Source organism: Pleurodeles waltl, chromosome 2_1, assembly GCF_031143425.1.
Source record: "Pleurodeles waltl isolate 20211129_DDA chromosome 2_1, aPleWal1.hap1.20221129, whole genome shotgun sequence".
NCBI lineage: Eukaryota > Metazoa > Chordata > Amphibia > Caudata > Salamandridae > Pleurodeles > Pleurodeles waltl.
Genome location: NC_090438.1, coordinates 96,541,282 through 96,561,400, shown reverse-complemented (window position 1 = coordinate 96,561,400; position 20,119 = coordinate 96,541,282). Strand labels below are relative to the sequence as shown.

The 20,119-nt window shown below is 44.2% G+C and overlaps 1 protein-coding gene across 2 annotated transcripts in view; it reads right to left on the bottom strand.

Moving 5' to 3' along the window:
* The window catches only part of LOC138261579 (vascular endothelial growth factor receptor kdr-like), a 420,550-nt gene that overhangs the window by 35,673 nt on the left and 364,758 nt on the right, over positions 1–20,119 (bottom strand). For both annotated transcript variants that reach the window (XM_069210667.1, XM_069210676.1), the window contains exons 25-29: positions 18,042–18,141; positions 17,820–17,925; positions 14,765–14,889; positions 12,581–12,659; positions 3,906–4,006 (exon numbers count right to left, since the gene is read on the bottom strand). In XM_069210667.1, coding sequence (XP_069066768.1) covers positions 3,906–4,006; positions 12,581–12,659; positions 14,765–14,889; positions 17,820–17,925; positions 18,042–18,141 — 511 coding nt within the window. The remainder of the gene's footprint in view (positions 1–3,905; positions 4,007–12,580; positions 12,660–14,764; positions 14,890–17,819; positions 17,926–18,041; positions 18,142–20,119) is intronic.

The window sequence follows — 20,119 nt, the reverse complement described above, 5'->3', positions numbered from 1 at the left end:
AAACACCTCTGCAAGCTTCTTCAAGACGTGGGACATCCATCCTCCAAAGGGGAAGTTCCTAGTCCTCTTCGTTCTTGCAAAACACTAAGCTTCTTCCATCCGGTGGCAGCTTCCTTGCACCTTCAGCTGGCATTTCCTGGGCTCCTGCCCAATTTCGACACTGTTGCGACTCTTGGGTTTGGTCCCATTGTCTTACAGGTACTCAGGTCCGGAAATCCACTGTTGTTGCATTGCTGGTGTTGGTTTTCCTTGCAGAATCCCCCTATCACGACTTCTGTGCTCTCTGGGGGTTATAGGTGCACTTTACACCTACCTTACAGGGTCTTGGGGTGGGCTATTTTTCTAACCCTCACTGTTTTCTTATAGTCCCAGCGACCCTCTACAAGCTCACATAGGTTTGGGGTCCATTTGTGGTTCGCATTCCACTTTTGGAGTATATGGTTTGTGTTGCCCCTATACCTATGTGCTCCTATTGCAATATATTGTAACTTTACACTGCTTGCATTACGTTTCTTGCTATAACTTGCATAATTTTGGTTTGTGTACATATATCTTGTGTATATTTCTCATCCTCATACTGAGGGTACTCACTGAGATACTTTTGGCATATTGTCATAAAAATAAAGTAGCTTTATTTTTAGTATATCTGTGTATTGTGTTTTCTTATGATATTGTGCATATGACACCAGTGGCATAATAGGAGCTTTACATGTCTCCTAGTTCAGCCTAAGCTGCTTTGCCATAGCTACCTTCTATCAGCCTTAGCTGCTAGAAACACCTCTTCTACACTAATAAGGGATAACTGGACCTAGCACAAGGTCTAAGTACCTCTGGTACCCACTACAAGCCAGGCCAGCCTCCTACAGTGTATGCGTGGTGTGTGTGTGTGTCTGTATTCGTGTATGCGGGGAGTGGGGTTTGGGGTGAGGGGCGCTGTGACTGGTGGGGGTGGGGGGAGGGGGTTGATGTGTGCGTGTTTGGCTGTGGAGTCAGTTGTGTGGTGTGTGCGTGTCTGTGAGTGTGTGCATGTATGGAGGGTGGGGGTGTGTGTGTTGATCTGAGGGGGTGGGGGGTGTGTGTGTGTGTTGATTGGAGGGGGTGGGGGAGAGTCTGGATGGAGAGGTGTGGGGGGCATCTGGTGAGTGTTGGGGGGTTGGGGGAGACGCCTACCAGTGACAGGGACGGAATTCCCTGTCACTGGTAGGGCCTACCGCCATGGTTTTTGTGGCGGTGCTAACACCACGAAAACCATGGTGGTAGGCAGGCTCATAATGCTGCCGCCAGTACTGTGCCGGCCGCCGGGCTGGAGATTGACATCTCCGGCCCGGCGGCTGATACCGCCATGGCGGTATGAGTGGAGAAGTGGCGGTATATACTACCAGCCTGTTGGTGGTACTCCCACCACATTAACACTCACTGCTGGGGTCATAATGACCCCGATAATGTGTTGCCATTCTATCCCACACCTAATTGCTGAAGCCACATGTCTCCAGCTTAATCCAGCCTCCAAACATCAGCCCTGACATTTTTCAGCATTGCCTTTCAGGGCTCTGGCACTGATCCCCACCAGCAGCAATATTCTATGTCACCCGGTAAGAATGTGGCTAGAATGAAATGCAAGTAGCAAACTGGACACCCTCACAGTTGCAATCACGGCAGTGTCACAATGAAAAGACAAGGTTTCTGGGAGTCCCTGCAAGTGTGGCACAATGGTTAGAGCGGCAGACCCTGAAGCAGAGATCTGGCTCAAGACCAGGGTTCAAGTCCCCCTTTGGCAGGTCTTGGGCTCAATTCCCTTGGACCAGATAATTCTTGCCTCAGTGCCTAATCTAATTAATGGGTCCCACTCTGCAACGCTGGGCAATAGCTTGCTTAATCTCCACAACGTCCCCAACAGCGCTTGGATGCCTGGCTTCACCCTGGGGGTGCCCAGGAGTGGGCGCCTCACAGGGAAAAGCCAGGAGGGGTTCCATAGCGGTATGAGTACAGCGCCTTGAGACCCTAATGGGTGAGTAGTGCGCTATACAAGTGTAAAGTTTACATTTACTCTGGGTCAGTAGGCATGCCTTGCCTAACATCTGTGCTATAAGGGTCGAAATTAATGTAATGCAAAGTTAATATTACATGACATTGAGCAAAAACCACACGAAAGTGCCTCACAGTCCAAAACCCTTAAATAAACAGACAAAATACGTACAGCAGCCAAAAATGTCTATTATTACCTCTTCCAGCGCAGATGATGCCATTGTGGTTGCTAGTCTAGCCAGAGTGCTGTTAAAGTGTGGTACAATGAATATGTTCTCATATTTTCAGAAATGCAAAAATGTGTAAATTGCTAAAAAAATGTCTTGCATTTGCCAGTTTCATTCATGTTGCTGCCCAGTTTTCAGACATAGCTTTAAATCAGATACAACATCTAAGATACAGTTGATGGGACAAGCTGCTCTTAATCAGTTTTAGATTGAGTGCGCAAGCGCTTTGACCTGTTGTAAGTATTGTGGGCTTTTAACCACGCCCACCGCATGTCCATCGTACTTACTCGTTCGTAGGCTTACAGTTCAAAACTCCTTCCTTATCATTGGTAAATGCTTTACGTTTGTCCCTCCCTGGGGAGGTTTTGTTACTGCCTTGGCCATCTACCCTGTTACATGGACAATTGCATTATTACCAATATGTTTGACTGTCAGCGAACTTCTTTTTCCTTTTGTGTCTCTCCTTCGCCCTCATGCTCATGGCGGCCATTGGACTTTGAATCGGCTTGCTTATGTCAACTAATGTTTTACTTTTCATTTTTAATTTATGTGGCAAGAAAAGTCCAATTAGGAATTTACAATGCCAGTAGCTCTAACTGGTGCAAATGCTTGTTTATTAATTGCAGTGTTCTCACTTCCAGCCCCTGGCCCTCACACTATGATGTTGTTTAACATTTGAACCCAGTATGGACTGGGGGAGTGTGAATCTAATGAAACCATGCCAGAGCTAGCAAGGGTAGACATTCTGCTTCAGGGTGGAGATAACTAGATTGTGAAGGCGAGCTTGTAACTGTTTCTATCGCAGACTGGGGTGTTTCCTTCCAGCCTGGGCGGAAGGGCTGTGAATTGATTTCATTGAGGGGTTTAAAGGAGAAGTACCACATCTTTAAGGAGAATCTGACTCTAACCGGCTTCCTTTGAACAAAAACATGACATCACATGCTTTTAGATACCCAAGGATATCACGGCAAGTGACGTATTATGATTTTTGATGCCAGTGACATTACAAGAGCTCTGAAGAAATCATGGGAAATATATTAAAAACAAACTTCAATAACTTCCGAAACCCAAATCGGAAGGAACATCATAGGATATCATAGTGGTGTTCCTGCGGTGGGGGTCTGACCATTTGTTGGCCCACACAATAGCTGACCACCACTTCTTTGTGTGTAATATCAATACAGACTGGTGCCTAAACCTCTGCATACAAACTCCCAGGTGTCTTACAGGCTTGGTAGATGGTTCATCTCTGGAAGCTGAGGTTCTCAGGAGCACAAGTGCTGCTACAGAATCAAAGAAGCCCTGGCAAGCTCTGTGTGCTGATGGACATCTAAAGATATCAAACAAAAAGCAAGGATAGTTTCCTAGCACACTCTAATAACAATGGACAAGAAGACAGACCACCATATTTTCTTACAGCGTTCTCAAACTATTCAGTACATTCAATTTCAACAAGGCTGAAACTTTCAATCACTCAGTCTGTGTAATCACCAGCCAAGGTGTGTTTATCTAATAACTTAGCTAGTTAGATGAGACATAGGTGCCTAAATTCCATTGCAGAGTAAGTCTACCTCAATCTCATAAACCATTCTAAGCGTCCTCCTGGCCATGTTGACTGATGGAAGGGGACCTCTGTGCCTTCAGAATACTCACGCAAGAGCCATGATCCCAAAAGGCCAGGAGCGGGTCTCCATGCGTTTCAGGCTCTTCATTTCCTCGGAAGAAAGTCCCATGCCACTGTCGGACTCACCTTCCTGTGACAAGAAAGAAGCGAGAAAACCATCACCGACACATGCCATTTTTAATGCCTAGTCCTTCAAACTCAAGAATAGAGTCCTTCTTGCTATCAAAAACACAAAAGAGGTGCGAGAGGTACACTCTTTATCTGTCCTCCCAAAATAGTTAAACCATCACTCACAAAATAGGACCAGGAGGAAAGGAAGATGCTCCTAAAAGTATTAGAACTCTGCCTAAAAAGGGAAACAATGCTGGGTTCTTAAAATTGACCTCACCCACTAGTCATGACATGCTTCATTAATGGGCTTTGCTTCAAGATCCCCGCGATGACCATTGTCAGGAATAGAGCAAAAAGTGAGGAGTTATAGACAATACAACACATAAACCTAGGGATCTACTCTGCAGAACACATATATCCATAAAAAATATCTCATCTGTGCTATTCTGTCAACATGTTTCAGACTTTCAACATCGCTCTTCTGGGTCGGATGGCCTTCATCAGGACCTTAGATCCCACTATCAAGAGCCCGTATCTTTATTTGTTGATTATTTAGAAACAGAATATGCTGGACTCAATGGTCCCTTACCAGTAGACACACATGAAATTACAGAGTTTTTTTCCCAGTTCCTTAAAATGGAGTGCCTGTGGGAGTGCCTTCCTGTAGTCATACACTTGTCAACGAACCGCCGCCTCCTCCCTCTGCCACTTGCGGCTCCGTCTGTTCTGATAATTTTCCTCTGTGTCCTATTTGGTGGGTTATGATCCTTACTGCTATGGTCATTGGACATTCTAAGTGCTTCATAAGGTCACCACTTGTAATCAGTAGTGCCTACGAAGGCTGGAAATAAAAACTAAAATCCGGTTATAAAGGGATAAGGAAGTATGGGTTTTTACTTTCCACCCGCCATGAAAAGGCTGGTGGAAAGGAAAGTCATGGTCAATACAGCGGTGCCGGGCTTGGCACCATTGTTGCTGACCACTATTTTAACCTCTGCCAACCCATTGGGATCTCTGATCCTGGTGGTGGTGGTGGTGGTGTGCTGACTAACAAAGTTGTGGCAGTCCAACCGCCACTGCGGGTACGGCAGTCCATGGACCGCCGTACTTGTAATCAGCTCCAAGACAGTGGAGAAAATGTCTGCCTGCTTTCTGTTAAGAAAAGATGATACATGTAAAGCACCAAGTGATTCCTCCCAAGGAGAACCTCCTTAAATATATATAGAAATGTGTCATACGCTGAACAAGCACTAGCAATGGTATACTGTAAGTAACATACATGACAATCATTGCAATGTATTAGTATATATTTTATATTTTAATTGAATATTTGTTCTCCAAAGTTGAAAATGGGGTGCAAACAGCACAGTGCCCAGTGTTGTGACAGAGTTACAAAAACCCTGTAGAAAAACAATCAAGTAGTCAAACAACTAGGCTTCAAATATAGGAAATCTAAACAAGTGGCAACAATCATTTAAGGAAGGGACTTGATCCATCAGTGAACATAAGTCCAAAGTATTATCAAACCTCGACACTGATGTTTTGACTGCAGTGAGAAACTTATAGGGTCATCATCAGGATGAAAGCATTTTTCAGGATTATGTCTGAGGAGACTCTGGGAAAGAGGCATATGTGTGAGGCTGTTTGTTTCTGTCCAAAAGATCCGCAAAAGCCTGGAAGGACTGGAGGCTTTGGCCTACTGGCTCTTGGCGGCTGGTTTACACACAGAGGGTCAAGAAGAAGCAGTTCAAGGCCAGGCAAGTAGCGAGGGCACTGCCCCTCTTCGTCAGTATAAAAAGGCTACAAACTAGCAAGAAGGTATTTGGCAACTTTCTGCCTGTTGCTTGGCTCCTGCTCTTGCTTAGTTTGTCATCATATTGCACTTCCTCCTTTTTTGTTTTGTTGTTCCCTTCTCCAGTTAGTGTCTCCGCTTTCCTTGAATATCGCAGCTCCTTTCCTGCTACGTTTCTGTTCTGCATGATCCTTGGCTGTTTTGGGATCAATACTACAACTGGTTAGCCTGACTTTCTGCAGGATGCCTCCAGGTCTCAGATGCCTCCAGGTCTCAGATGCCTTCATGGCCCAATACTGCTTGTGCGATTACGGAATATTGAGAAGTGATGAGTAACGTCACACAACATCATACCGGAATAGCGAGGACCAAAATATTGACAAGTATGTAAATATTTTCTACATCTAACTCCACATGTGCGTACCTTAGCCATACATATATGTATATAAATCTATACTACCTTCCATGCACTTACATTCTCGATAGTGCTTATTTTTGAAAAACAAAAAGTGCTAGGGCGAGGCCACTGCAGCTTGCACAACCCATTGCTCCTGGCAGCATTGCCAAACACACTACCACAACTACTAACCATTAGACTCCTACAAGGGTGACAATTCAGACTATTCCAGGCCCCTCAATCTATAGGAATGGCTTGAGGGGCAGGACACTGTTAGTGTATTTTGATTTAATAAGTAACTGTTATTTTGTTTATCTTGAAAGTTGACAGATAGTGCCACCATGTGGCAGGCTGTCATAAGTGCCAGTGTTCACAATTAAGTGCCAGTGCTGAGCAACCGAAACTACCTGCTCAAATTAAGCACTGCTTCTTGATGTTTTGGTCCTCAATAATATTCCCTCCCCAATTGTCTATACTGCAGTTATACTGCCATCTCCTCTGAAGTACCTGGCAGGGGCGGCTCTTCCACTATGGTAGAGGAGCGTCGCCCCTCCACCAACAGCAGCAACTGCAAACCCTTTAAAAATAAAAGAATAATAAACTATGTTTATTTTTGTTTAATTTTTAAAGGGGTGGGGCCATGGGGTGACGCACACAGAGGAGTGCACAGAGCACTCCCCTCTGTGCGCATGGTTAGCTGGCCATCTTGGGCCTGCCAAACACACATGCGCACAAGGGCTCTCGCCAACCCGGCGCTGTGTTGTCAGATTGGAGAGAGCAGGCCCAGGCTCCCAGTCTGCATTGGAGCGCCCAGCAAGGGCGCTTCAGCCAATCATAACGCTGCTCTGAGCAGCGTCATGATTGGCAGCAGGGCAGGCTGGGAGCCTGTGTCTACACTGGGGCGGAAAGAGGCGGCACGGACGTGCGCTTAAGGTAAGTTTTTATTATTATTATTTTTATTTTATTCCCCACGCCCCGCCCCTCCACTATGGCCAGTCACCAGCCGCGACTCGTACCTGGTGATACCGCCATATCCTCTAAAGTAGCCAGTGAGTAACACTGTCTTCCAGCCTTTGTTTTCTTTCACCTGTGAGTTCCATAGATGTGTTTGTGTCATTGTGCCACTCATCCTTGAGGTCGTTCAACCCGACTCTGAGATTGTTTATACAATGCCATTCACTCTAGGCATGCAGAAGGAATCTCACGCAATGGGCCTTTGCTGCCGTACTGTGTTTCTCTTTCTTGTTCCCATACTCGTAAACCCTTCTTTTCCTTTTCGGTTCTCATCTGGGAGTTGGTGGCACCCTCCCACCTCTCAGGAAGTCCTTGTGAAGAGACTGATAGATTATTGTCTGAGTCCAGAGAATGGCGCTTTCTCACAAGAATGGGAGTGAATTCAAGAGCATCAGAGAGAAATAATTCAAAGACACACAAAATTATTCTTGTATGTGTTCCTAACAATGTCAGCCAGAAGCAGACACTTCTAAAGACCGCCTTTGCCTATTGGCCTGCATGGATGCCAGTTTGCTCATTCTGAATTCAGGCAAAACAGAGATCAGCATCTACGGGGATGAGGCCTCCTCCTGGATCAGACTTTGGACCCTGGATCTCACCCCTGCAGAGGGACTGTGCTAATAACTCAGGTATTGTTTCAATCGCAACCTTTTTTTTATAGAGAACTCTTGCACAAACTCACTTCTGTTTCCACCTTTTTTGATGGGGTGTACTAAGGCCCACCCTTTCTTCATGAACATTTTTTTTAAACAATCTATCTTACTTACCAGACTGGACTGTTGAAACTCTTTGTTGCTGGGGCTGCCTTGTTATCTTGTTCATAAAGTTCAAGTTTTTAAAAATTCTGTTGCAAGGATCGATCGTGGCCTCAGTAAAAGATCCCTTCTCTTGCTGCATCACTCGGTTGGCTCTTTATTGCCAAGCACCTTACTTTGAAGGGCTGTTGCACTGCTCTTTCTATAGCACTGAAGCCCTGTTCCTTCGTATTTACTTAAGATGTTACTCTCCCAAGAGAAATCTGCCAAGCTCCTTGTCGTCCCGGGACGTGCCCTTGTAGCATGCCACAATTACTCGCACAGCACCAGCCTGGAATAATCGTCCTGCCTCGCTTGGATCTTTGGAAAACCATTCGATATTCTTCTTTTCTTCTTCGATCGCTCTGGTCCTGCTTCTGAGTTTGCTGTTGATTTCCAGTGGCAGGACTCTCAATCAATCAATCAATCAGTCCATTTATAGAGCGTGCTACTCACCCGTGAGGGTCTCAAGGCACTGGAGGGGGTGGGGTGTTACTGCTGCTCGAAGAGCCATGTCTTGAGGTGTTTCCTGAAGGCAAGATGGTCCTGGGTAGTTCTTAGGTGTGCGGGGATGGAGTTCCATGCTTTGGCTGCCAGGTAGGAGAATGATCTTCCTCCGGCGGTGGTTCTGCGGATCCGTGGGACGGTGGCGAGGGCGAGGCTGGCTGAGCGGAGCTGACGGGTGGGCGTGTAGAACGAGAGGCGGCGTTCCTGGACAACAGCTTGCTCTATACAATCTAATCATAGTTTAACTAACGATATAAATACCAACACCGGTAAATCCCCTACCTACATCTACAATATTTGTACTATATTCACATATGCAGCCAGGGCTGGGGATGTACCATAAAGGCAATGACAGTGTCAGGTGCAGGTGTTCGCCACAGGTGCAATGAATAGTTCCAGATCACTTCCGTGAGCACCGCTTCACCAACATGCCAGATGTAGCAGAAGTAAAAACGCACTCTCTCGCAGTGGACCTCATTTAGGGGTCGCAGCTGCAACCCCCGGCTTGCTATGTGCGACCCGTGGCACCGTCTGTGCGATCCCTGGCCTCGGAGCTGGCAAAATCAGTGCCAGGAGCACAGGGGCAGCGCGTCCTTAAAGACGTTGCTTAGGGCTCCACTTTCTTGTTTCCGGTCAGATTTTTTTTATTACAGTAATAGTGAATAATGTATTATTTACCATTAGTGTAATACAAAATGGAGTACAGTTAGCTGGAATATGACTCTTCCTGGTGCCTGAGGTGAGTAAAAAACACTGTTAGATGTGTGTTGTGTGCATGCTTGCGGGTGAGAGTTTGCTTATGTAAAAGAGAGTGTGTGTATGAGTGAATGTGTTTGTGTAAGCATGTGTGCGTGAGTGAAAGTAAAGATGAAATGGCGTATGATGTCACTTCCGATACCCTTGGCATTTTGGTGAACTCACCCCGATGACATCACAAGGCTAGCCCTTTTTCTCCATAGCTTGTATCTCCTGTTGAGGGACTAAGGGAATGACAATTAAAGGAAACTACAGCCAATAAACATGGCTGTCACAGATATTTACTTTCTGTATCCCCAAAAGGCCTCATGATCCTGAACGAGGGCTAGCAGTAACTGTGCAAGGAGTACCTGAGGCGAGCCAAGAATAGCAGCTGCTACCCCTCATCGGCTTCCTTGGGCACCCCACTGGGACCCCTCATCTGCCAGGCCCCCGTACTTTGTGCACATGACACGTGCAAGCCACAACAGGCCCGAATAAAGATCTGTTTGATGTCAGAATGGGTCCCAAGCCCCAGCTGAAATCATCAAACAAAGCAACATTCCCGAACGATTATTGGTGGTGATTGATAGAGAAGCATGGCTGGGCTGGGAGAGCTGTTGTTTTATCTCTGCACTAGATGGCCTTTTTAAGTAGGGCAAGTGCTCGCTAACAGCTTACAACTGATCAAGAAAAAAGCTCCAAGGTACAAAAACATCTTTTCAGACAACTGCTGCTCAAATCAGATAACACGGCGAATCTGTGATTAAAACTCTAAATAGCACGCCAGGGTTTTTAAAAGTTATAGTCTTGAAAGGTTTAGTCCCCAGACGACTCTTTAAAAGTGTGTGATTAAAAGGAATGATGAAGGATGGGGTGTTTTCAAAAGTGCTGTGTTTAGACAGTAGCTTGGCACTAATGGAGCCTGCTGCAGCCAGGAGTTGATTACATGTCTTGAGTAAAGCATGCCTTCCAAGGACTGTGGCAGATGGCACTGGATTCAGGCAAACTCAAAACAGATTTCTAAGGTCGGCTGCTATTAATCATAGGCGGCAGAACCAAAACACTGTAGTATGCAGGGGAATGACTCAAACTCCCTTGTTTACATTCCATTTCGAATCCGTCATGATATCCTGCAGTTATCAGAGGCAGCTTTTATAGGTTTGTGACTCAGGGTCAGGGTTGTAGAAGGTGGTAATGGGAAATTCTACAACTCTGGATTACACTTTAAACCTCTTGGAGGCTGGGATCCATTTTAGACACTGAGGAGTTGTTCTTTTTCCATCTTGGCCCCTAGACTGTGAGACTGTGGGTCTCTGATGCCCACTCTTTCAAATTCATCCAGGACTTTCTTCCCTTATGCAAAGCCTTTCCAGTTATTGGCCTAGGTATTGGCTTGTAGTGACTTGTTCTTCCACTATCAGCGCCAGGAAACTGGTTTGGACGTACTTTATAAAAGTTTTTTAAAATAATATAACAGAGTTCACCAGTGGAATATCGAAAGAATGGTGGAAGAAATTCGACCTGTGTGTGCATCTCTGTAGATAGCATTTCCTCCAGAATTGGTATGCCATGCAAGCCTTGTTCTGGGAAGGTCTGAAGCATGTGGGCCACCACCACTGCTTATGTTGGAAGATGCACCTGAGTTCCACAGACATATAACTGAGCAGCACTAGGGAAGGGTAGGTGTGACACTCCACCGCGTTTCAATGACAACATGCTTCTGGCACATGTTACTATACATTTTCACTTCTTGCACATAGTTTACTGAGGCACCATGGCTCTGGCAAGTGTTACTATAAATGTTTCCTTCTTGCACATAGTGTACTGAGGCACTGGATATGTGGTCTTTTTCTTGCCCTCTTCCCTGGTTGCAAGTTCCCTCTCTCTCTGTGTTGTGTGAAGATAAGCAAAGTTCCAAAACTTTTTGCTCTAGAACATTCTGAAAATATTTTTATACACCCCTACACTCCCCACCCCTCCCCCCACACATATACACACACCCAATCCTTACCCCCACACATACACACCCCCACACTCCCCACCCCTCCCCCACATATATACACACACCCAACCCTTACCCCCACACATACACATCCCCACACTCCCCACTCCTCCCCCACATATATACACACACCCAACTCTTGCCCACACACATACACACCTCACACTCCCCACCCCTCCCCTACACATATACACACCCAACCTTTATCTCCACACATACACACCCCCACACATATACACACACACCCAACCCTTACCTCCACCCATACATACCCCCACCCCTCCCCCACACATATACACACACCCAACCCTTGCCCCCACACATAACACCCACACACACACTTTTCTAAACCCAGACTCACGTACAAGCACACGCAATGAACGCACACACACATGTGTACACACACACAGAGTTGTAGTTTTATTCTTCTTCCCTCCTCTTACAAGACAGGGGCACCTGCTGGCCTTTAGCCCGCTCCTAGTGGGAGAGAGAGGACAGGACAATGTGGCGCTGGGCCTCCCTTGGGGCTCAGGAGACAGAGAGCTAGCACAGCGCCCAGAGTGGGAGTCACGGCGCTTTGGGGATGCAGGGGAGAGTGTGAGAAAGGGAGTCATGGGGAAGCAACTGGGGCACAACATAAACTGCTGTGTCTTGGTCAAGGCCCATGTTCGAGCTGTCAGGATCAGCCGAAGAACTGAGGCATCAGGGAAGCGGGGACACTTTGCTGATGGCATGGACATGCAGTGAAAGTGGTACCTCTGCCTGGTTCCTCTCTTTTATATGTACCCCAAGCCTGTGGGTGGAGGGCGGCAGATGGGCACATCCTCGGACTTCTAGGCGCTTGCCCCATATACGCAGTAATGCACATCCATGAGAACACACTGATGCACACAGACAAGAATCACCTAGAGCAATGCACCAACACCCAGCTTCTCAGTAGTGTACTGAAGAAGTGCCCCCCTTCTCAATCCAGGGGAAAAACAAAATTGAAGACACTGGTACGATCGCAATCACATTTTCCGAATTTCCAAAGTACTATAAATGCTTGACCTCTGTGGACGTTTATCAAAGTGAAGGCAGAAAAGGAGGAAAAGAACACAAAGGAAGAAAACAGATTAGGAGAAATACCGACAGAAGTTATGGAAATGGAACAGGGGTTAGAACATAGACGTGGGTAGAGCTAGTGGGGCACATGTAAGGGTTGAGGCAGGTGATGAAGTACAAAGGCACAGGCAGAGAACATGCTGAGGTTGTGTCCATGGCCAGCACTCCCAGGCTTGGCTCATGTGTGAATAAAGTTAAACTGCAGGAAAGGCTTCAAGGCAGCAGTCGAGGGCGGGAAGGCTTACCTCCTGCACAGTCTTCCCTTTCAACACTGGCACCTCATCAAACGTCTTCACACTCAGCGGCCGCTTCTTGGCGTTATCACTGAAACCAAGGTGATGGAGAAGTCAGGGGTTGTGTGACGCACTTGAACCCTTTTCTTTAGTTAGTTGTTTTCCACCGCCCCACAGTTACCCCGCTGCCTGCATAACTTCGCACCCTGTGGCTTGTTATTTGTCCACACAAAGTATAGTCTCCTAAAGCAGATCCACACTGGTTCTCATTAGACTGTGATGCACGACTCTTAAAACTTGCACTGATGTCTGAAAGGTGGGAGACAACCTTATTGACCCACAACCTCCCATTTGTTGACTTGGTTCTGTAAGTACTGTCGCCAGTAGGCATCGCAATAACAATGATAACTTGTTTTTATATAGTGCCTCTTACTAGGGATTTAGATTTCCGCGGATGGAATATCTGTCACTGTTGTGATGGAGTAACTCGTCCGCCAATATCTAAATCAGACCTTTAATGGTATTTAATTTACAACCCTTCGAAGGAGGGAAGGCTGAGCAAGCCTTGCCATGTTTTAGCTACAAGAGTTCATCTGCCCAAACTACTGTGCCTGCCTCTTGAGAAGACAATTGCCAGAGTCAGGTAAGAAAACTCAGCGAGCTAACCACCTCTGTAAGTTAGATTCATATTCAAACCCAAGGGATCTACATTCAACCTTCTGTGATCTATGAGTGTACGTGATTTCATAGAAAAACAATTTCCTAGAACTCCGTTACTGGGTGAGGGTCCAGCTTTGTAGGGTTCAATAGCCTGTGGGTGGAGAACACGCTAAAGCACTCCTAGTCCCTCTCTGACCAGTGGAGTTGTTGTACAGGCCTACCTGTTTTTTCAATAGTTCCTTAAAATGACGGAGGTCTTTGGCCACAATAAAATGAAGACTGGAAGTGTGTAGGGGAGGGAACTATGGTAATCATCAGTGTCAACCCACCCACCAAAATCCAGTTTAAAGCAGACACTGTACCCACAACAAAGCCGGAGACAGATGTCTGGTCGGACAAAAGCAGAGTCTTCATCCATCACAAAGGGAATACACCAGAATTGTCCAGGCATATCTTAGACATGTGCATGCTGATACAAGTGCTTCAAACATTCCAACATGCAGGATTTGACACTATTGTCTAAACAGAAGGGGCACAGGCCCCATTTTGTATATTCTATTGAGCTCAGAGCAGTCATCGCTGTTCATTCAGGTCAGCCTGAGGAAAACTTCACGCGTGTTTCACACCTCTTCCTGGGCTGAGCACAGTCTGGTAGTTGACAGAGGCTAATGCTAATTAGCCTTCAAACAGTTCAGGCAGGTGAAGGCTAACTTTCTAAAAGTTGATTAGCTTTAATATTTATTAAAATCAAACATTCCCATAAAATTCGATTTTTTCATAGCTATTACAAATGGTGGTTTAATTATTTTTGTAGCTGGTTCCATTCATGAGATACTATATTAATATTTGAATCTGTACTCTGCTTTTCTGTATAGGACAGCTAGGCTTGCCACATGGAAAACTGCTTTTAGGGTCTTGTCACTGTAAGGACATGGTAACGTTAATTTACTGCATGTCCCATTTTTAAATACCATGCACCCTACCTTGTGGGCTAAAAGGCTTGCATAGGTATGACTTGTTAATATCTAGGGAGGTTCTTACCTGTCAAAAAGGATTATTTTGGTAGGTCGCACTGCAGGTTCAACATTGCAGCATTCACGCTACAATTATAGGCCCGGAACTATGTTTTCCTTGTCACACTATTGTAGCAGCCTTACAAGGGGTTTTAGTGCTTCTGGGGGTCATTAACATTAACACGTTGTTAGGGGATTCTGCCTGGCAGTAGTGGCATATGCATCACTGTGTTTCCCTTTAAGACCATTCTGGGTATCCTGCTTAAAACTTTCTCAGGGTTTGAAGAATCCCTTTGTTGTCTGATGGCCAAGAGGTGACTACCTCCTTAAACCAATGCCTAGATCCTGGTTTTGTTCTCAAAGTGAGACATACCATGAGCAATTGTCTGCATATTTCATTCTCACAACTGTTACCCATATGTAACATTAAAAACATGGTAGACTTTGACAATGGTTGGTCACAAGATGAAATCTCAACTCTTCCTAATCCTGCAGATACTGCGGCTGAATTGGGTTCCCTTACCCAGTGTCCATAATGCTCCAGCGACCAATGGAAAGCCTCACATTCTCTTCCACCGTGGAGAGCTTGGATCTACGCTCTCCTTCCAGACACAGGGGAGTGTTCAGTGGGATATAGTCTTTTCCGTCCTGTGTGGTACAAGACAACAGTGAGTCAATATGTGCAAACACTTTCAGACAACTGTGATATGTGTGGAAGCTGGGTCTACCTCATTGTGACAAATTCTCAAAATGGACAAAGCCAAGCTGACAAAACTCCATTTAGGGGAATTGCCAGGATGACTGAATACTTTTCAGAGAAACTCCCATAACTTTAGTGGAACAACATATGAGTTGGAATCTCAGGTCATGTATATACAAAAAACATAAAAACTTCTTTCAATTCCTAAAATATTAAGATTTGTAACAATAAGTATTTTTTTTTTTTTAAAGGTCAGAGAGGTCAACAGAAAAAAGAAAATCTGGGTCGCAGGAGTCTTTTGTACTTTGACTTTGTGGTGGAGAGAGGGGAAAAGACCACACATTGCTAGGGGTAGGAACGAGTAGGGAGGTGGGAAGAGAGAGTAGGCAATATTAAATGAGAAAAAAAGAAAGGGGGAGTAAGATTGATACAGTGGGTTGGAGTAAATAGGAATGACACAGAGAGAATAGCGAGGGCGAGAAAGTGGGCCGAGTGGAGTGTCGCAAAGGAGTTCCACCCAGGTAGTACTCACAGATTTGTTTGCTTTTTCATACGGGAGGGGTTAATAATGGACCCTTTGGGGGGTCCCTCCCTTACACTCCCTGATAAAAGATAGAGGCTGGCTCATGAGGGGAGAAAAAAATTGGGGACAATCAAACTATCTTTTGGAATTCTCAGCAAGAAGGGCGTTCACCAGATTGGTTTCATCACCAAGTGAATGCCATTGAAGGTGTCAAACTTATGGAATCTAGTTAAACGAAAAATATTTGTCAGAACCGTTTTCCTCTGTTTTTTTTTAAATCAATTTAACATATAATCATGGAACCTTGAGTGCTTCCCAGGTCAAGTCCTGCAGAGAATACCTTGAATTGTCATTTTTGGAAACTTCAATCTTTTCTGAAAAACGCTGTGATTTTGTTTTATATAAATGTTAACCATTTTGTGACTCTCCCCCTTTTTCTCAGCCCGTGATTGACAGAGAAACCAATATCTTTCCAGGAAGGAATATATATATATATCTCAAGTAAGTATAACTCGTGCCCTAAGGTAACTATAACTTGCCCCCTTGCCAATCATTGCTAATTACTTCACAAATTACGGCGCTCATGACACCTTTGATAACATCATTGACAATATCCATGTAATATTTGCGGTAACATTTTTGACAGTTATAGTTACCATAGGGCAGGAGTAATAGTTACTTGAGATAACTCTAACTATAACAGGTGAATTTCTATGGTTTTGTACTTTTAAAATGTGAACCTAAGTATAACGTCCCTTTTCACTGAAAAACCAAAGGTTACAGGGATGTTATAGTTAGGAAATAGAATTAAAAAACATAGAAATTCACTTAAAAAACAAAGGTTACAGGGATATTATAGTTAGTCTCACATTTTACTTGCAAAAAAACATAGAAATTCAGCCATTATAGTTATGGTTAGCTCAAATAACTATAACTCGTGCCCTAAGGTAACTACAACTGGTGCCGTCGCCATGCACAGTTTTCTTTTCAATCATTTTACTGCAATTGTTACAATGATATTATTGATGGGCCAACACCTCATTAAGCAGTTAACCCTGTGCCATGCATGGCCTTGGCAAAGAAAAGAAAAGTGGGCAGGGTAGGAATACCCTAACCCTCTAGCCTTGTTGTCGGGGTCCCCCTGAGACCCTGCCAAAGTGAAAAAGCATTATATATATATATATATATATATATATATATTTATATATATATATATATATATATATATATATATATATATATAGATATTTTTTTTTTTTTTTTCAACTTTGTTGTGAAATTGCAGCAAATTCATAAATCAGTGGCAAAAATAATAATGAAAAAAGATGAGTTGGATCCTGCATTTGTTTTCAACAAAAACCCCGGGTAGGCCAGGTCCCGGGTCCATCACCGTATATAAAAATGAGTATATTAACACCTCAAAAACTACTGAATAGATTTACACCATATAACAAAAAAGGCGCTTTCTGAGCCAAGAACTGCTTTCCTGCCTTTCTGCCACATTTGGTTTAATTACGTCCAGTGCTTCGGCTGTAGTCACGTTCAAAATCCCTATGGGAAATTGCATGGGGAAATTGCATTTTAGGGGCCCACCTTTTTCTCGGCCTCTGCTTGACGAGTCACCCTGAAACATTCAAGACAGCAGCTGAACCAACTGTCATATTGGTCTTGAAAATTTGGTGAAGATTTGTCAAGCGGTGAAAAAGTTATTGACACATTAAAAAATGCTTTTCCTTCGGAAACTAGGTCCTAACATTTTAAAAATTAAATATTTAAGTTAAATTAACAAAATTGACTAAACAGCACAAAAATACAAATTTTATTGAGGATCGCTACTTATTTAAAAATTATTAGTTATAAATTAAAATGAAATAATATGTATACATGAATTTATTATTTAAATCACATTTACTGTCATGAGTTAATATACTGTAACTTTTTATTTTATTAGTTACATTTACTGTAGACATTAAGATATGTTAAATGTTTTTAAAGAATCATAAACCTTCAGCATTTTCCCTATACTTTCCCATAGGAAGAGCTCCACCTTGGCGGCGGAGATCTTCACCAAGTGGTGAAAAGTTACTAGTAGTAATTTTACACTCATAAATTCAGGTATAGAGGGTTCCCTCTCCCCCGATTTGAGGTAGTGGAGACTCTGAAATCTACAACTAGGTGCAAATCTCCGCTCAGAAATGACAAACAGCAAAAACGAGCAGAGTTGCTACGTGTAGTAGTAAATATATATATATATATATATACTTCTATACTCTCCTTTGTGAATTAGGCCCTATGTTTTCCAGGTCACGAGCACAATATAAAAAGTGTATTTTAAAATATTTGTTAATATCGGACCTGTTGCACATTTTGCTGGAGAAGGTCTCCCAGTCGCGCGACCAAATCTGTGAAGGTGGGCCTCTCGGTCGGGATGCCCTCCCAGCAGTCAAGCATGGTCTGGTACCTGGGAAGAAACAGCAGGAGAACGGCATTAATGCTCAGCAGGCATCATGAGAGCTGGACATAGAGATGTTATATGATAGTCCTCCCAGTCCATGCCCTCATGTATGACCTACTCACATCTCGGGTGTGGTGTACTCAGGAGGCCTCATACGCGTTCCTTCTTTGAGGCGGCGGCAGAAGTCTTCATCGATGTGTACTCCTGGATATGGCGAAGCACCTAAGCAAGAAGGAACAGATGTCTTACAAACAAGTGTAAGTGGGCCAGAAGCACATCTACTTCCAACCTGTGCAGGGACAGATGGAAGCCAAGGTTCAAATCATAAATTTTTTGCAACAAAACAGAGCACACCCACTTCCACAATTTTTGCTGCCTTTGTAATATGGACTTGAAGGTTTGTTAGCTTCTTCACGTCAGTGTATGGTGCAAACATTTATTGCTTACATGGTTAGGAGTGTACACACCATAATAAGAATGGGATACATTTCCTCCAGTTTTCAAATGTGTAATATGGATCTATGGGTGAAGCAAAATCAGTATCAGTTTGTCTTTATTATTCCCTAACGTGCCAAATAGAACAACATTTTGCTATAAATATTTTAAAGTATTATTCATTCATTAGAATGTATTTGGTAAATTCTTACATGGTTCAGACTCTACAAAAATATATTTGCACCAAACTTCATTACAAAAGTGTCAAAATTGAGCAATTGAGTCTTCTTTCTTTTCCTCGTTTTTTGTGTGTTTGTAGTGGGGCAAATGTTGTATGTAATAGGCTCCTAATCTTTGCAACACTCTTCCTCTACTTGTGATTCTTAACTTGCTCTATTAAACCTCCGAACCTACGTCAAATCATAATTCCTCCCCAGCTTTCTCCCATTTGTGACTTGTTTATTGAAAGCTCCTCCATCATAATAGCTGTATGCAAGATTACTGTTAACAAAAATAATGTCTGACATTGATAACATGCCCTAAATATCATTATGAAAAATATCGACCCAGTAGGTGTAGATTTTCTTTTATTAACTATTGGTTGGTATTTTTGAAATCCACAGTATTCTGGTACCACTCCATCAAGGGTGTTAACTATTTTGTGACTTATTTTTCCTGAATCACCACAGCACTTTTTCAAAAGTCCTCTTTAAATAAAAATAAAAACTGAAGAATTTAATTACAAAACATTCCCATCATGTCACCACATGATGATTCTTCACTGCACAAATGTAAGGGTTTTGAGCATTTGTCGAGAAGGCACTGCTAACTGTATTTACTAATTTAAGAAAGTCTATCACACTACGTAATATTTCCATGTACCATATGCAGTCTTCTCTCCATATCTGAGCTTCTGGGTGAACATTTGGAAAATAGGAGCACAACAGATTAAGGGCCCGATTTCGAGCCTGGCGGTCCTAGGACTGCCAGCCTCGCGTGGGGGTCGGAGCCCCGCAGCTGTGGCTGTCTGACCACAACATAACAAGGTTGGCGGACGGACCCACCAACGGACCGCCGTCTCCGCCAGGATCTCAGATCCCAGCGGGCTGACGGCGGTCTTTGTTATAATCAGCCAAGGCGGTGCTGAAGTCAGCGCTGCACAACCTTGTTCTCTGCCAGCCAAGTGCAGTGGGCAACAGGGGGACCCCTGCACTGCCCATAACAGGAGCTCCCCTGCCAAGCACCCTTGAACTATGCACTGTCTGCTGTGCAGACAATGCACATTTCTAGGGTGCTGGTGCACCCTGCGTGTGGCAGCATTGCCACTGACTCAATTCTGAGCCAGGAACAATGCTGCCACACTTTTCCCACTGGGCTGACCAGCGAGAACCTTTGTTCCTTTGTTGTCATAGGGCAGGTGAGGAGACCGCCAGCTCTGCGGCGGTCTCCTCACCATGAGTCTTGCGGTTGAGTTTGCCGACCGTCAAACTCATAATCAGGTCTACATCCATTCAGTGAGATAACATATCACTAAAGAAGGCAACCAGTGTAGAGAAAAAGATTTACTGACCCGGCCTTGCATCTCTAGCAATCACCAACAATAGGCCTTCTTGAATGTTGTTTTGTAGGACTACAGTCCTGCAATCATTCCATTGGTTATCTATAGCTAGAAGGGCAATGTTCGAGGCACTCTGCCTTCTCAGAGCCTCTCAAGGAAAAGGACCACAATACCTATATGTTAAATTAAAGCAATAACAACAAAACA